This window comes from Vipera berus, assembly GCF_964194415.1.
Source record: "Vipera berus genome assembly, chromosome: 7".
In the NCBI taxonomy this organism is placed as follows: Eukaryota; Metazoa; Chordata; class Lepidosauria; order Squamata; family Viperidae; genus Vipera; species Vipera berus.
Genome location: NC_138209.1, coordinates 27,685,799 through 27,704,891, shown reverse-complemented (window position 1 = coordinate 27,704,891; position 19,093 = coordinate 27,685,799). Strand labels below are relative to the sequence as shown.

Here is a 19,093-nt window from a genome sequence, read left to right as displayed (position 1 = left end):
TTATCTATAGTTACCATAGTTTGGTTTGTTTGTCAGGATCCTGCATAACATTGCTTCCAGAAGCTGTAAATAGTTATCCTTACTCATTTGAAAGGATGAGATAGAATTGAATGTTATCTTCATGCTGATGACATCATCCTATAAATCTCTGAATAACTGGACCCTTCAATAAGTGAAGCTTCTGTTCAAACAAAAATGCACTTCTCCAACTGGAACTCCTCTGGGACTCTATTGAGACCCACTTGAAAGTCTGCCGATTTAAAATCTGGTTGAAAAAAAAAGTTTTAGGAGGAGGAATCACCCAGCCCATTTTCTCAAATTGCTCTGCTTTTCTGTTGGTGGGAAAAACAGATTCTGGTTTACCTTACTGGGACTACTTCATGTCTTTTGTGTCAATAAAAAGCCATGGCAAAGCTTAATATCCTAAATGTCCAAATATAGATTAAATATGTCCCATCATCATTACTGAAAGCTTGCAGATGCTCTCTCAGCTATATCAGAATATTTTTTTACAATACCCTTTATTTTCCACATAGAAAGCATTTGTGCTGACCAGTGCTTTTTTTGTAAAAGAAAAAGGTGCCAGAACTCACACATGTCATACAACCTGCCTTGCCTACCCTACAAGGTTCCATCCAAAAAAAGGTGCCGGAACTCCGTTCTGAGCATTCTATGACAAAAAAAGCCCTGGTGCTGGCGCAAACTGACAACCTGTCACTTCAATGAAGACAACAGACAGATATAGTAATATTCCTTACCTTATCCTTCAGAATGTTCTCAGGCATTGAAGTTGAATCTACAACATTCTTGTTAATAAGTATTATATTATTAATCAGAACCAGTTTTGTATAGTAGTTAATGCATCAATTTAGAACCTGGGAGACTGTGAGCTATAAACCCGCCTTGGGCCCAAAGCCAGCTGGGTTACCTTGAGCCAATCAGTCTCTCTCTGCCCTAGGAAGGAAGCAATGACAAACCACTCCTGAAAAACCTTCCCCCCAAAAACTGCAGGGACTTGTCCAGGCAGTCTCTTGAGAATTCAACACAATTGAACAGAAGACAAATAAAATAGAAAAAAAATTATAATCATTCTTGATATCTTGAGCTTACTGAACCATTTGTCAGCATCCTCTTCCACCTATTTCAATCAGCAATTATAGATCAGATATTGTGAAACCAGTTTATTGAAACATCTATTATGGTTGCAATTTTTTTAGATGTAGCAATGGCCATCAGAAGCTGGTAGAGATACTCTATGATGAAATAACTTTAGGATTCTTTTTCTTTATTTTATCATGTAGTCAGACTGTTTTGCCCTTATTTCTTTTATAAAACACTATGTATATTGTGTTTGCCATAATAATCCTTACTAGTAATTTATGTACTATAAATTTGATCTCTGATACATATACTGGTCATGAAGGACTGTGTTTACTTGCTTTTCTTTTAAAATTATTTCATAATTTTGATGCAGTTTTGGTGTATGGCTGATAGTTAATAAATCAGCGTATGTAAACATATTAGAATACATTCAAAGCCACCTCAATAGTCAAATATGCATCAAAATTAACTTTGCCTTCAAGAAAATTAGGTGAAAAATCATTCTTTAATTAAACAGAAGGACTGCCTTTTTCTAATACCTTACAATTACATTTTTTAAAATTAATGGCTTTGAGTAACTAACTCAAATACAAAAAACTTCACTTTCGTGAATATTTCTCACCCATACCTTTAAAACGCACTAATGCCAAGAAATTCTGATTCTGGGATTAAGGAGCAGAATATGATGAAGAGGAATACAGAAGTTCCAGGAAACTGTCCTTCCTTTAACAAAAAGCAACTCTGGTTTTAAGCCACAATATTTGCAATTTAACAGCACATACCAAGGTCCTAATTTGTGCTCCAAGGAATTAAAACCACAGGTCATAATCAGCAGACTTGAAAACATAAATGTTTATGTGATTAAGACATGAGATTACACAGCTATTCTTTTAGGTTATGCCATGTGCTTTCTATAGAACAAACTATCCTGTTGACGTAATCATATTGCTGGCCAATCATTTCTGTTATCTGACAGTTTTGTTTGAACGTTTTACTAGCAATACTTTGAAACTGCTTTATATATAAATGGGAGAGGAAGGAGGGGGAGAGAGAGAGAGAGAGAGAGAGAGAGAGAGAGAGAGAGAGAGAGAGAGAGAGAGAGAGAGAGAGAGAGAGAGAGAGAGAGAGAGAGAGAGAGAGAGAGAGAGAGAGAGAGAGAGAGAGAGAGAGAGAGAGAGAGAATAAACTTTTGGAAGTTCTACTGAAATACACTAATAATTGCATTGTTTTGAACCCTTACATCTCAGTCTGCAAGTTAGCTCAAGAGAGTAAAGTGGTGACTAGCTGATTTATAGGCCAAAATGGTCACTGACTGACAGCTCTTTCACCTGCTGACATAATTGTGGAAATTAATTCTGGCAGTTAAGATAGGAAAATAGTGACAGATGAGCACATGACTGACATCTGGTGGGAAGTAGAGTTAAGTTGCTTACATGGGATTCTGCCTATGGAGCTGCTGAACAAAGCTCATTCCAGAGTGAACTTGTGGACTCCTGAGCTCACTGCTTATAAAATTAGCTTTTAAAAGCTTTAATAACATTATTAATATAATATTATAAAATAATTAACAAATAACAAAGATGAAGTCATGAAATGTCATTTCCTTGCAAAAAATGGGTTTTTTTGTCTGTTTACTTTTTTTCCTAAGAATATATTCATCTATTCATAATAGTCAGCCCTGATATTTAGTATTTATCATATCATCCTGTTTGAATTTTTATTGCTACTCAGAGAAGAACATGTGAATTTGCTCAACATTTAATTTTATTAATGTCAAATACCTTTTTGAGGCATCAGTGCTGCTAAGCATTCTAAAACAGTGAGGAAGAACTTGAACATTAAATTATTTCCTACTTAACACTTCATAATTATAATTTAAAAGCAATTAATAAGGCAACTATTTTGTAAAATGAGAAATATTAGATTGTGCCACCAAAACAAGCAAATAAGTATTGTTGTTGTTTCTGTGTCTATGAATTAAACTAAGTTTAAAGGAGTATTGACCTTCTTGATTCTTCTGTATTTCACTGTCTTCTGATGCTAGCCAATATTTTATCCTCATCTCTTCTCTCTCATCTCTCCGTGACTCATCTCTCCAAGGGAAGATTGAAGGTCAAGGCTTTGAATGTGCCCACATAAATGGAAAAGCAGAGATGGTAACTCATCTCATTAACAATGGAACTTTTCTACATAAACCTATGAGTTGAGGATAAATTCCAGAAACTCTGACTGGGCAGAATGCAAATGCAGCTCCTCCATAAAAATATAATAGGCCAAGAACTGTATTTTAAATTTCCTCCCCTGATGCACACACACACACACACACACACACACACACATACACCGCCAAACGTTGATTGTTTGTAAACATGATGCTCGACATTGAATTTGTTTTTACCTATCATCTTGCTGAATTTCTATGAAATTGTGGGATGAAGTTGCCTCAAGTTCATATTTGCAATTTGTTTTATATGAGTAGCTTAAATACTGCTATTCATTCTTTTGAATAATATAAAGTTAGAATAATTTATGGCTCTTAAATTGGTCCAAATCAAAACTTTCATAAAATTTTTGGATTCACAATATCTGATTGAATATCCCTCTATACTTTGCCAAATATGTTGTCCTGCTGGTACCCTGAATAATTGACCATCTCAATAATTGCTCCAATAGATCAAATGAGGTCACAGTAGGAGGATTATTTGAACTATTAATTTCTACATACTTATCTTGACTTAGTGTTTTTTGATAATCTGGTATGGATTAGTTTTTGGTGAACTCATTTTTTTCTCCTTTTCTAGATGTAAGTTGTAATGCTTAGTTTTACAAAACTTTTTTAATTTTACACAGTTGAAAAACATTACATATTAAGATTTCATATTAATAAATTCATTTCTAATGTTAATGAATTAATTTATAAGCTGTTCTAGCATATCCGGATTATCTTTGGGAGTACCTGCTGCCAGCATCAACTTCCCATCGTCCTGTGCGCTCCCACAGGGAGGGCCTCCTCAGGGTGCTGACGGTCAGGGAGTGCCGGCTGGCGGCCCCCAGGGGGAGGGCATTCTCGGTGGGCGCGCCTGCCCTCTGGAATCAGCTGCCTGTGGAACTCCAGATGGTCCCCGACCTTCGCTCATTTTGCCGGGACCTAAAAACCTGGCTATTCGAGCTTGCCAGCCTGGACTGAGGGTTTGGGTTTTTAATTTCCGGGGCTATTTAATTTAATTCTATTTTAACTTTGTATATTGTATTGTTTTAATTGCCCTGTAAACCACCCTGAGTCCTTCGGGAAATGGGCGGTATATAAATCCAAATAATAAATAAATATTTCTTAATAAATTTGAAACTTCTTTAGGCTTTCTGTAAATTCTTTTAAAAATACTCTCAAAGTTGATGACTAAAATATGATTTTTTGTTTTTATTCATCCATGAAAAGAATATGCTTCCTAAGAAATAATAAAGGTAGGATTACTCATTATACCCAGTAAAGTCTTTATAACCCATATGAAAAAGCCATTTAAAATGGAAGATAAGAGATTCAGTGTAAATAATTTATTACATCTGTTTGTGAGGAACATTTCTGAAGATTAATTAAAATGTATCTGTTCACAAAGGATACATTTTATATAAGTGTTTTTTAATGATAGGAGCAATTCCAACAACTGAGTTTAAAACAGGTCCAATGGAAAGCAATCTCTATTCAAGACATAAATAAAGCCCTTTACAAATAGCCATTTGGAACTTCACTCTTTGAAAAATCTCCTACAGTCCTTTTTCAGAGGCAAGTTAATGTGTGCTTGGGAAGGGCAATTAAATTGTCAGAATTTTTTTAAAAAATGTTTTTAAGTAGAAAGTAGCCCAGAGAATAGTCATTGCATTGATATTGATTGTCTGAACAGAGAACATTAGTCTTAAGGTATTTACTCTGCCACCTCTATACCAGAGGCTCTCCTTCAAATCAAGTCAATTCCTTGAAGAGATGGCTAGTGGAATACAGAAGTGAGGCTAAAGAAGGACATGATTTTTGCTCTCTGGCCTTAGTCTACTAAGTCTGATTGTTTCTGTACCTCTTCCACTTCTTCCAACAACAATATTTAATAAACTGCATTCCTGAAGGGAGGAACCTAGCAAATCTTCTATTGCACAGGCTTGCAATTACAACTTATTTTCGTTAATCTTTTTTTAAAAAACAAACAAACTGAACATCTAAAAGACAGCAGAAATTAACAAGCATTACAATGGTTGTGAAAAATAAATTTATGAATATAACAAAGAGAATATTTCTTCCAGAAGTCATGTATAAAGCATATACAATCCACAATTACTATAGCTGATGTATTTAGAATTAAAGCAATAAACTGCACTGTGGAAAATAAGCAAGCCTGAATACAATTGCTTTGACCAAAAGGAATTGTAGAAGACTGTAGACCTTAAAACAGAATATTCTGCAATTAAAGAAACCATAGAACAAAATAATAATTTCACTGAGAACTTGTGATATACTGAAGGGTAAAAAGATTTGATGCTTCTTACAAAATTCTAATTCATGTAGAACTTTGTTAACTATACATTTAAATTAATTTAGCCTTTGCCTTGGTTTCCTTTTTATGTGTCACCTCTGCCATGCCATTCAAAGGCCAAATATACCTGCCATCCTGAAGTTAATGTATGCTTATATACTAGCTTAAATACAATTTACAAAGACTAGGTGTTCATTTCAGTTTCCTTTCTATTTCCTATTTAGTTTTGCTATCCAAACTATTTTCATTAGTAAGCATTAGACTGAATTAAGACTATACATTGCTTCAGTGGCAAAAGCAAAAAAAAAAGTGGTTCAAGCATGTGGAGGGCATAAGCAGAGTATCTGTCCAGTATTCAGCTGTGCCTTTTGCCAGTTGTGGAATAGTAGTAGGCAGCCACACAATCCTAAGAAAAGATGCATTTGATTTAAGGAACAGGAGGCAGCTGTTTCATTTGAATCTCTGCACGCTCCAAAGCACCTTTTTCTCTCTGAAGGTGAAGCAATCCACAGCCTTAATTTGTGTTATAGAAGGGTCTTGAACAGCACAGTAATGGAAACAGCTGAAAAAACATATTCATGCACAATCACCTGATACCTGTTCAGTTGCGGATACAAAACACAGAAATTGTTTTGTGAATCAATTTTAAGGCACTTTTACTTTGAGCAAGTATGTGATGCTTAAGTATGTGAGTATATGTGTGTATACTGAATATAGAGACAGAGAGGTTTTACTTTTAAAAGGGTTGGAATGTTTTACCAATTAATTAGTTAATATATTTTCACAAACCTAACCTATCTAAAACTACACAATAATTATTAATTCCATCAGGTGTTGTCTGCAATAACAAGTCAAACCATCTTAGAAAGTATGCCTTTTTGGCATTAATGTCTGTTGTGACATAAGTGCATATAGTCTAGAAACAATAGACCAATGCTTCTATTGTATACACATTAATTCAATAAATCAGGTTTATTTCAATAGTTTGCTATATTCTACTTGCAAGTATAGGACTGAAGTAGAATTGGATTTAAAAATATCTGAATTAACAGTATTCTTTATTTTCTTAAACTCAAAAAACTGTATTAATTGTGAGTATGGTATTTGAGAAGACAGTAGTGTAGCACAAAAGCCTTTGCAAATAACATTTAATGCAATCACCTATATAATTAGTTATGTAAATGTATTTTCATTTTTGTATTTGCTTGACTTTTTCACAATCATTACAGTGAAAAATGCATATCATACAGCCTATTACAGTTCTGTAATACTAAAACCACTGCTCTGCATACACACACACACACACACACACACACAAACTGAAAAATGTATTTACCACAAATGATACTGCTAGAGTATTCACCGTGTGTTATTACACAATTAGTAGTTAAATATTAGGTTTAAAATTAAGCACAAACTGCTATATGGTTTAGAACATCTTAATACCTTTCATTTAGTTAGATCTCTGTTATTACAGTAATGCATCATAATTTAAAACTTAATAAAATATATATACAAAATAAAAATATAACCACTGAATTCTTATCAGAATATTCTGATAAATAAACAAAAAATAAACTAATGCTCTACTTCATTACTGCATTCTGAAAAATAATGCGAATGATAGCATCAAACTTTACTAAATATAACTATCAAGGACAATTTACACTCTTGAAATCTGTGTATATGTATGTATCAATCCCAAAGCAGAAAGGGCCCAATTGATGCTATATCTGATTTTTCACCTCCTTTAGCAAAATATGAGATGATCAATACTATTATAGGTTAAGATTGTACTAATGATTCTTCTCTATTTACTTCTATCACGTTTGGCATTATAGCTTCTAACATATTGGAGACATTTTCTTTCAGAAATGACACTTTAACAATAAGTACAAGAGGTTAAGATCCTTGGCCCATGTTGTTTGTTGTTCTGTCTACTTACCTGCCATCTATCTTATCTAGGTAGCTATCTATTTTTCTGTAATTTACTTCTCATATTTTGAGAATAGCTTTTACTCTGGCTTTTATAATGCAGAAAAATTAAAACAGAGCTCCTGTGAATATCATTTGACTCAGTTAATTAAAATAATCAGTGGAGATTTCTCACAGAAAAATATGTCATGTTTATATTGCTGCAACTTCAAAAATACAAAAAAAATTGTCACAAAACCTTATTAAACCTTAAGGGATAAGAGAATCTTAAACCTTTGTCTCAAATCTCTGGCATACTCAACCCGCTACCTAAAGGATTTTTCCAGGGCAGATGCTGCTAAGAGATAATGACTAATTAGGTCTTGAAATCCTCAGGTCTGAAATGCAAAGAAGAGAACTTCAAATGTGACAGTTCATACTGACTTAGAGCAATCAAGTTCTCTATCTCCATTGCCATAGAGACCTGAAGCTATTGACAGTGAGTAGATTTTACACTGACCGTGGTCTATGGCAGCTTTTAAGGTCGCTTCAGGATGTGTCGATCCAAGGGGGTTACGCACAAATCGTCGCCGGCGCCGCAAGTCATCTTCCCAGTAGTCAAGGCGCCAGAACTCACGAGGACGACTACAATGAAATAGAGAAGCCACATATGTTAGCAATTACCAAACAGCATGGTAGCACTGAATTTCTGCATAAAGCTTTCCTTGTTTGCTCTTTTCCTTTTCCTTTTTTAAAAACAGCACCCTAAACCCTTTCTACAATCTTTAAGTTAGATATGTCCTTGAAAATAACAGTATCACCTTCCAGTCTGAGAAACTCCTTTTCCTTTCTTTCTTAGAAGGTGAAATGAGCACTAAATACATCATTTTGAAATGAATTGCTGACAGTGTGATCACTTTCCCCACACTCTAGTGGCATGTGCTCCGATTTCAGCCTCATTTCAGCCTCAGCAGGGCACCTTTCTCAGTGACTGCATTTATAAACCAGAATAGGGAAAAGCTATTATAAATATGGTATAGCATTACCTATATTAATCAAAGTCTGTCCCCCTTCATTTTTCTTCCTAATTTGTGCCTTTTTGTACAAGGTCACTAAATCTTATCATGAGTTCTTGGCTGGGAAAGTGTTAACTTTAATGAATACTTCTGTTACATGATTATGTATGTGATAATAAAATATTACTCTATTTAGATCTGCAGGAATTTAATTAAAATAATCTTTTAAAATATTCATTACTTTTAGCCCCTGAGGCATAGAATGTAAAAAAAATAATCCTTTTTTGTTTCCTTTTCCTGCTTTTAAATAAACTATTCCAGGAGAGTGAAATAACAGTTTATTCTCAAGCAAATCAGATTTGGTTTCTGTTTTTATGTAGCTAGATTTTTGCATTTAATTAAGAACTTCATGTTATGGTGAGAATACTGAAAGAATACATCTTAAAATTTACATTTATAAAAAGGTTCTACAACATTTGTTATTTTCCGTATTGTATTATTCAAATATGCATAGATCTTTTTAATATGGGCATATATAAATGCCAATTCCTATCATGAAAAAGTGTGCTATAAAACTGTACATTATCCATTAAAAATGGCAATTCAAGTATGTATTCATATCTAAGATACAAATAAATATGTAAAATAATAAAAGCCTGCAGAATAACACTGAGATATACTGCCAACATCTACATTCCCCATTACAAATATTATTTATAAAGAAATAGCTACTGTAAGAATGTAAGCAAAAATTACTTTCTATATTATCATTTCATGAGGTAGTAATCATTGCACATATGTCTTTGAAAAATAAATAGCTCTGATTAATTTACTGATTGTAAATGAATACAGACTCACAATACCATTGATCTTCTTATTTAATCTCCAGAAATATGTTTATTTTTTGACAGTAAATGAAAATTTACAAACTTCTGCTCTTGTAAGCCTAAATGTTGAAAGTCCATGCTATGAAACCTAATATTCATGCAACACAATATTAATTTTAAAAAAAATCTTATTTACTTTTTCCTGATAGTAATTCTCGTTACTCTGTAAATTATCTGCATTGGTGGTAAATGAAACACATACATACATACATCTATAATATATTTATTTCAGAAATTTAAAACAAAATCTTCAAGACTAGTTTGTAACTTATTTTGTAGGATTTATTAAGGGCAGGAATATGCATTAAAAAGCTACATTTTTTCAGACTGTGATTAATAATTTAAAATTTGCCACAGCAACTATGAAAAAAGGGAGATTACTACTGCCTCTGTGTGCATGTATTTGATAGTCATGAAACCTGGATGGATACTTCATCATTCTGCCTTTCTTCACTTATCTGTTAAAATTATTATCAAATATCAACTCAGATAGGAGTCTGAAATCACAAATTGTTCCTCATCTTCTGGGGAATTATATAATGGAGTCTATTAATCAGTATGGCAATCAGCACAAATAATACACTGTACTACAATATTGCTCAAACATGTTAAATTATTAAGGTCAAGCAGTCAGCTTTTTCTACTCTTAATGAAATTAATTTATGCTTTAGGAGAGTTAAAATTACAAAAATTACATATAATCACAAAATAGCATATTAAAGGAACTGGAAATATATAAAAGGCACTACAAAAGTATAGATATACTGTAGATGAGATATTTCTAGACATAGAAATAAGAATAGAGATTCTGACACCCCAAATACACAGTATAGGGCAGGCATGCCAAACTCGTGACATCAGGTGACGTCGCACGACGTCTTACGAATTTTTCCTCATTGCTGGCAATGGGGTGGGCGCGGTTTCGGCATGACGCATCCGACCTGTAGGCCGGCAGTTTGATATGCCTGGTATAGGGAGTCAGGTAAACAGTGCAATTAAAAAGTTATTTTCTCAGAGAGGAGGGGCAATGAGAAACATTCCCAAGATAACCACCCCAAAATTATCATGACTAAATATATAAGCAAACAGGAAATCTCATGTTGGACAAATAAACCAATGTAATTACTTATCATTACATTTTTATTTGTTCCGTTCCTATGTTTACGAAATTCTAGCATTTTCATACTGGTTAGAAATTATCAGCAGCACCTCTGTTTGGCACAGCACCACATTACCAGTTTCTTGTGGAACTGGTTTTTCTTATCAGCAGAAAGGAAAGGACCATGGCTACAATTTTACAAAAAAGGAAAAGTATTTATAAGCAAAAATAACAAAATGCTATTTTCCTCTACACAAAAAGTGTAGAACATCTTTTATTTTGAGGCATAAAAATGCTCAAGAAGTAATCTAAGATTTTAGAGGAATAACCAGTGACCAAGACAAAACTAATATTTCATGGAATGATATTCCTAAAATGAATTAGTGCAATGCAACAATCCCTATTGCAGGATTAATTTAAAAAGCAAACTAAAACTTATATATGCGAAAGGCAATTCTGCAAAACTGAAAGTTCAGACCAGTAGCCTTAATAAACCACATGCTGTAATGAAAACAGGAGACTAGTCTGGAGCTCATTTCACAAGATGCCTGTTCAAAGAAAAACATCTCTTGTTTCCTGGGCTGGAGGTTAAATACATCATGCAGGTAAAATGTTTGCTTATGCCTGGTCATGAATGTGAGTTTTATACCATCGAGGAAAGTGCCTGACTGACACGTCTAGAAATTGAAACTATCAATTATCCTCAAAACAAATACACTTGTGATGAGCATGTAATAATGTTATCTATGTATTATCCTTAGCTTTGTTTAAAGACAATAAAATAAGTGTCATTAATAAGCATACATGTTAGAGTAATATTGTTATGTGGGGTTATGCCAGTGATGGTCCTTTAGAAATGCACTGCACAGAGAGCCAGGAAACTGAAGATAAATCCTTCTCATGAATATATTTCCCTTCCTCTAGGAATGGTATCCTCAGATACTTCTATCCAACAGTAATTTCAGGTTATGCACCCTTTCCAGCTACATGACTTTAATTTTCAGCATTGGTTAAAAAAAAGAATTGCAGGTGCTCATAGAACTGAGTACCTAAAATGGCAAGCTGTTGAAGCAAAAATGGGTGGATGGAACTGTCCCCTTGAATACAGAGGTAAGGGCATTTAGACAAGAGGAATTACTAAAATCAAGTCATTAAAAAACTCAGAGCTAACAGTTTAGAACTACCATATGACATTTCAGAACTGGTGCTCATTTACAACCACTGCAACATCCCAAAGTCACCATTTGTGTTTTTCACAACTGGCTTCTGACAAGCAGAGTTAATGGAGAATGCAGAACTAAAATCACAAGTTGCAATCATGTGGTGTCTCATTTAACAACTGATTGAGAAATGCCATCATAAAATCATGGATACATGATTTTCTACTTAATGATCATAGCACTTAGCAATGGAATTGCCAGTTCCTGTATTAAACTCCTAAATATTCTGCTTAAATGTCAACTTACTAATTTGTCTGCTAAAAGACTTAAGGTGCTGGTACTTACCTTTAAAGCCCTACATGGCCTAGGCCCGGGATATTTGCAGGACCGTCTGCTGCCAGGAACGACTTCCCATCGCCCAGTGCGCTCACACAGAGAGGGCCTCCTCAGGGTGCCGTCGGCTAGACAATGTCGGCTGGCGACCCCCAAGGGGAGGGCCTTCTCTGTCGGAGCACCAGCCCTGTGGAACCAACTCCCCCTTGAGCTCCGGATGGCCCCGGATCTCCGGTCCTTTTGCCGCAGCCTTAAAACTTTCCTTTTTCATCAGGCTGACCTGGACTGTTTTTTTAATTTTTAATTGTTTAGTTTAACTTATTTATTGGGGCTGTTTATTTAATTTCTTTTAACTTTTGTATTGTTGTTTTTATTGTTGTTAGCCACCCTGAGTCCTTCGGGACATAGGGCAGCATATAAGTCCCAAAAATAAATAATAAATAATAAAAGTAAAAACTTTACAAGATTTTAGCCATTGCCTCAGTCTCTGTGTATGTGTATGTGTGTGTATTATATAATAATCTCACTCCATTCCATTCCTAAATGAACGGATGTTGCTTCATGAAATTGTGCTTAAAGGTAAAGGTAAAGGTTCCCCCGCACATGCGTGCTAGTCGTTTCCAACTCTAGGGGTCGGTGCTCATCTCCGTTTCATAGCCGAAGAGCCAGCGCTTGTCCGAGGACGTCTCCGTGGTCATGTGGCCGGCATGACTAGACGCCAAAGGCGCACGGAACGCTGTTACCTTCCCACCGTAGTGGTCCCTATTTTTCTACTTGCATTTTGACGTGCTTTCAAACTGCTAGGTGGGCAGAAGCTGGGACGAGTAACAGGCGCTCACTCTGTTACGCGGCACTCGGGATTCGACCCGCCAAACTGCCGACCTTCCGATCGACAAGTTCAGCGTCCTAACCCACTGAGCCACCGCGTCCCTTATAAATTGTGCTTATGATTGCTTTTTAAATATGTTTAAATGATTACAACAGAATTTGATGTGATTATCAACCATTTTTCCTAGCTTTACATCATCTGAAACTAGAATGTATAAGTAGCCCTCAACTTTCCATTTTTCACATTTAGGACCATTGCAACATTCCCATGGTTATGTGATCAAAATACAGATGCTTGGCAACTGTTTCATATTTATGACATTTGCAGTGTCTTGATATTTAGAAAATATCTACAGATACACTATATCTCTTTGGCCAAACTTTTATTTGATAATTAAAAATTTTAATGAATGATTTTAGTTATTTTAATTAATTTATTGTTTGGCTATTTATAAACAATTAATTGCCTCAGTGGCCTAAAGCAGAAAACAGGACAAAAATAACAATTGCTGCTGCTGCTGCTGCTGCTGCTACTACTACTACTACTAAAAAAGTGAAACTATGAAAAATCTTATAGTTAATTTAAATGTAAATACCATCCCAATAGCAGGCATATTAAATTAACTTTTTGATGGTATTATATTAATGAATTAATTAAATCTATATGAAACAGCTCTGCTTTGATCAAATTCCAAATGACCACAGTCTTGTGGGAACTCAAGTTGCCTTTGAAAAGTTGTTCATTGTTTTTGAAAATAGAGCTGAAATAGAAAACTATTTCTTCTCCACCTCAGCCTCCCCTAATTCCACAGTTCATATTAGATTTTGATTATTTGAAGGAGGTGGTCCTGAAAGTACCTTGCTGCCAAGCTGTGTAGCTCTTTACAGGTTAAAGCCTATTTTTCTGTATATAAACTATACTTTATAGCAGTGATGGCAAACCTTTTAGAGACTGAGTGCCCAAACTGCAACCCAAAACCCACTTATGTATCGTCGGGTGCTTGGTGGGTGTGGCCTATTGGGTGGGCGTGGCTGTGGTGGAAATGGCAGAGTGGGTGGGACTAAAAAGTTCAATCAGTCAATTCCAACTTTGCGAGATCTTTTTTTCCCCGCAAGAAGTTGAAACTGAACCTTTTTTCCCCCCATATGGCAGCGGAGGCCTAAAGCAAAAAGGTTTTATAAAACCCAGCTGAAGGCCTAGGACTGGGACTAGACCGCGTGTGCCCACAGAGAGGGCTCTGCATGCCACCTATGGCACACGTGCCATAGGTTCTCCACCACGGCTTGCACTCAGAAATGTATTGGAAACCAATGAAAGGTCCAAAGCACAGATGTAATATGCTCATGGCATCTAGTGCTAGTTAGAAGATTGGTTGTTGCATTTTGTATCTGCTGAAGTTTCTTTTTTATATATAGTTTTTATTAATATTTTGATAATAAGGTTATGATCATAAAATTAATATAAACTAAACATGGAAGAGAATGAAAAAATAGAAAATGTAGGAAAAAAAGAAAAAGAAAAGGAAGAATATGGAAAAAGAAAAGAAATATATAAAGTGATTTCCAACCTTCTTCAAAATAAGTATAAACCAATTTAATAACTCTTTACCACCTATTAGTTAAACAGATACCTCTTTATCCCATATTCCCATTGCCTATCTATAAGCAAATCCATAAACATCAACTTTCAATCCTCAAGGCAGCAAAAACTCCACAAAAGTTTGTTAGAATTTTGGACAAAATAACAAATTTTAATTTCATCAAATAAGCCAGTTTTATATTACTTCCTTTTATTTCTAAAAGACATAATCTTCAATTCAATCTAATGGTGTTATAGGATTTTGTTTCAATTCTTCATTATCGTATTGCACAGATTTTTCCCCCCAATGCTTAAACAAAGCTTCTTTTATAGATCTAATAAGAAAACATTTTCCAGGTCATTATTTTGGCTTATTATTTGTATTTCCCTTTTAATTTTTAAAACTTCAGCCTGTTACTTTTGAATAGCCACCAAAGCGTCTTTTTCCAAATCATTCTCTTGTCATTTGTGGTTCTACTTTCGGTACTTTAGCTTGTCAGATAAAATTTATTCTACATCTGTCCTTTCATTAAGATCCTTTAAACACAGTCTATCTATATACATAGACATCACTACTGACAATATTGCAGGTAATATTTCTGGCTCCATTCTTCCAAGATTTTCTTTAATATTTCTGATCTTATAATGTATAACTTTCTTAGATCAAAATGCTATTTAGCACTTTATTTCAAAAATTTTAAGTTCTTATAATTAATTTTTCTTTTCTTCAGAAGTGAAGATAAACTTAGCTGATGAAGAGTTTTCAAACTTAATAGCTAAAAGCTATTTAGCTGAAAGCCAATAGCTTTAAGATGGCTAATAATCAATTTCCAAAAGTGATTACAAGGTGTGGTTTGTAAACGTAATGAAATTTTAAAGGCTCTGCTATGGTTGCAAGCAACATGACTGTTCCTGTCATTTCCTGGCACCTAAGCCCATGGAAAACCACAGTCCTATTGCCTCTTTGTGAACAGAAACTATGAAAAGAACATGTGGGTGATTTCCTACCCTGTCCTTATCAGAAGAGGTTCTAAGGAACTGATTTACTCACTGGTTTCTTGGTCTTTGCCCTGGTTGTTGGCTCTGTGTCTTCAGTTCACCATACCTGGCAGTTCCCCACTGTAGTTCCATGTGATCTTTAAAGTCACATAGAGCACGTCGCAAAAGCCAAGTCTAATAGAGTAGTGAGTTACTGTCAGCTAGTCATGTTTTTGGAGTGATCATGAGATTGGCTTTTAAACTTTGAGTGGAAAGGAAATGCAACACCGTTTTGAGATTTCAAAGCTCTTTCAAAACATATAATTGTTTGTGTACACAATCACACAATTCTGATTTGGAAGCAGAGATGTAATTTATATTTTCAGCTATATTAGTCAAACAGCACACAGTCCCTTTTGTCAATTCAATCTTGTGTATCATCTGACCCATCCACTGCGATAATCAAGTTCGCAGATGATACAACTGTGGTGGGTCTTATTACAGGTGGGGATGAGACAGCATACAGGGCGGAGGTACAAAAACTATCCATATGGTGTAGTAACAACAACTTACACCTAAACATCAGCAAGACGAAAGAGATGGTGTTAGACTTCCGGAGAAAAAAGGAGGAACCTGCCCCACTTTACATCGGGGAGGACTGTGTGGAGAGAGTTTCCTACTTTCAATTTCTGGGAGTCTACCTCTGTGAAGATCTGACCTGGAAAGTTAACACAACCCAGGTGGCTAGAAAGGCCCAACAGAGGCTTCACTTTCTTAGGGTCTTGCGGAAGAACGTAGAACAACGGCTTATGACCCTCTTTTACTGGTCTACTATAGAGAGCGTCCTCTCGTATGGTATTGTGGTTTGGTATGCTGGTCTAACAGCCGCGGACAGGAAAGTATTACAGAGGGTAGTGAGCACAGCACAAGACATTGTGGGCTGTCCCCTGACACCACTGGATGACATCGCCAGGGCTCGCTGCCTTGGAAGAGTGAGGAAAATTCTCAGGGATGACTCACACCCTGGACGGTATCTCTTTACTCTCCTACCATTGGGTAGGAGATATAGGAGTATAGCCAGCCATACCAACAGGCTGAAAAACAGCTTTTATCCATGGGCTGTTAGGCTTTTGAATGGGATATAATCTCTGTGAATTTATGCAGAATTGACTTGGGAGGCCGGTGTGTGGTATAGTTGGTTCACATGGTGTGGTAGGATGGAGGGTTTGTTGTCACTGTGTGTTGGGGGGTGGGAGCACGGGGGGAGGCTCAGCTAATCTCAATGTACACATGTTGTACTTTGACAATAAAGGTTTATTATTATTTATTATTTGTAGACCACTTGTTTAGAAAATTGCAGTCAAGTTATTCATGGACTGTATTATTTCTGAACAGTACAATTATTATTGTATTATTTCTGTATTATTTCTGAACAGTACAAATGTTCTATGTCTAAAAGGAATGTTATATTTTATTATAAATGAAATTAACTGACCAACCTTTTTTCTAATTTGGCATACAACACTCTCAATTTTACCAAGTGACATTTAGAGGATATAGGATGTGATGGACAAGATCTAATTTAGAACTTTATTTCAGTAAATAGTCTGCTTAGCAAATCAGCTCAGACAATTTATGCAAATTTAGGCAAATTCTTTTTTCAACATCCCATTCTAGCCCTAGCTTTTGGAATGAACACATTTTCCCATATCAGAATACTAGACAAAACCTACCCTCCTTAAATGCTCCTCACTACTGATGTTTTTATTCTACTCTAAAATTAGATAGCAGTTCACACCTTACAAAATGCCTATTGTTTAATTTTGCCCAAAGTGTGAACATCTATGTTTTAAAAAATTACATTTGCCTGAAACTAATTTTCCATTCTATAGAAGTACATGGAATGGTTCAATTTGTGCATGCTACATCTCTACAAAACTCACAGGACATATTACCTTCATTAGTTCTGTATTCTATCCAATTTGTGCCATTAAAGTGGTTTATGTGATGAACTCCCCACTCTTGCCATCAGAGGAAATTATGTCAGACAAGCTGCATTCTATTTCCAATTTTCTAAGGCTACATTTAGACAGAAGAATTCCCAGGCTGGATGCTGCATCAAGGTGTGTATCAGCTCCCAAAACTGCCACACCGGCATGACTGTTGCTTAGAATTCTGGCTATTAAAGTCCACACATTTTTTGAGCATTCAGACTGGCAGAGACTGCTAGAAACAGCAGGAAGAAACACAACTCTTGTGGTTCTCACATACTATGAGTAAATCTTGGCTTACATATGTTTGTTTATTAGATAGCTAAGAGGTGAAGTATAGAACTATTGTAAGAATCAATAGAATAAAAGAAATTGGGTACAAAAATATTCTATAACAATGTCAGTTCTTTCTAGCAGATACAGAAAGTTTCCTGGGGCTATGCACTCTTATCTTCAGGTAAGAAAATGGATTGTTCCCACTCAGTGACAACAATGACAAGAAAACCTTGCTCTAGTGGGAAATGCTTGGAGGTCTTCTCAAATACCACTCATATAAGTTCTTATGCTGCCAATACCATTATAAAATGGATGTTCTGAAATGGAATTTTCACTGTACCCAAGTAGTTAAGATGTTAGTTTTGGCTTCACATTGCAATTTATTTTTCTATATTTATTTTTGTACGAAAATATACAAATTATGTTTTTATTTGGTGAATGCTCTCATGCTCACTAAAGGATTCCATGGTCTTATATAGAACATGGTAGCTTATTCATTGGGACAAAGTGATCAGATATTTTAAGGATCTTAAAAGAAGTCAGGAATATGATTAAAGTAGCAGTCCAGGCTCGTAGAAAAATAATAAACCACAAGTATTTTTCTCAACTACACTTCAGTGTTGCAGATTGAAGCTACCGCAAGAAAAGAAGCAAACAAAGAAACATGTAGAAAAAAAGACAAAAAGAAAAACAAATGCAAACTAACATCTCTGTTTCACTCCAGACTTAACTAAGATGGGCAAGATAAATAATAAGAGCTGTGACTGTTTAAAGAGCTGTTAAGCTCTGAACAGTTTCACTGAAATCTCATTAAATGTAAGAGGAAAATCCCCATAGTCCACTGAAAACTGACCCTGCCTGATATCAGTAGTGGTATATTTGCAAAGACAAGGCAGATCTGAAAGGGGGAAAAAGTGCTGCCAATATGGGATGCATTTAGTTGTAATAGCTATATGCTTTACCTATGTTTCTATTAACTATAGAAATTTAGGTAACTAAAATGATATACAATAGATAATAATCCATATCATGTTATGAAATAGAGAGATGTTAACCTCTCTAACTCTAGCGATCACATCGCTTCCTGAAAATGTCTTCAAATTATGATGCATTTTTGACATTAAAATATGCCATATTACAAAATACTTTTTTTCTACACCGTTTTGTTAATTAAAATGTTTAAGATAAATACTGATCTTTTAAAACCTTTCTTAAAAAAGGTTTATTTTATATCTTTTTATGTTCTTGCTCTATAGTCTTTGAAGTCGCTTCAAAGCTACTATATCAAGTGGAATGCAGCATTAAGGATTTTACGACACTTTGGTAGTTGAACATTTATTGTTTTGTTGAGAAATTGGAATCAGAAGCATGAAAACTTACTCCATTTAGCTTTTTTCTTTCCTACTTTTTT

At 35.1% G+C, this 19,093-nt stretch overlaps 1 protein-coding gene across 4 annotated transcripts in view; it reads right to left on the bottom strand.

The window, feature by feature from the left end:
- The window catches only part of LRBA (LPS responsive beige-like anchor protein), a 370,944-nt gene that overhangs the window by 176,173 nt on the left and 175,678 nt on the right, over nucleotides 1-19,093 (bottom strand). For all 4 annotated transcript variants that reach the window (XM_081332066.1, XM_081332069.1, XM_081332068.1 and 1 more), the window contains one exon: nucleotides 8,056-8,180. In XM_081332066.1, coding sequence (XP_081188192.1) covers nucleotides 8,056-8,180 — 125 coding nt within the window. The remainder of the gene's footprint in view (nucleotides 1-8,055; nucleotides 8,181-19,093) is intronic.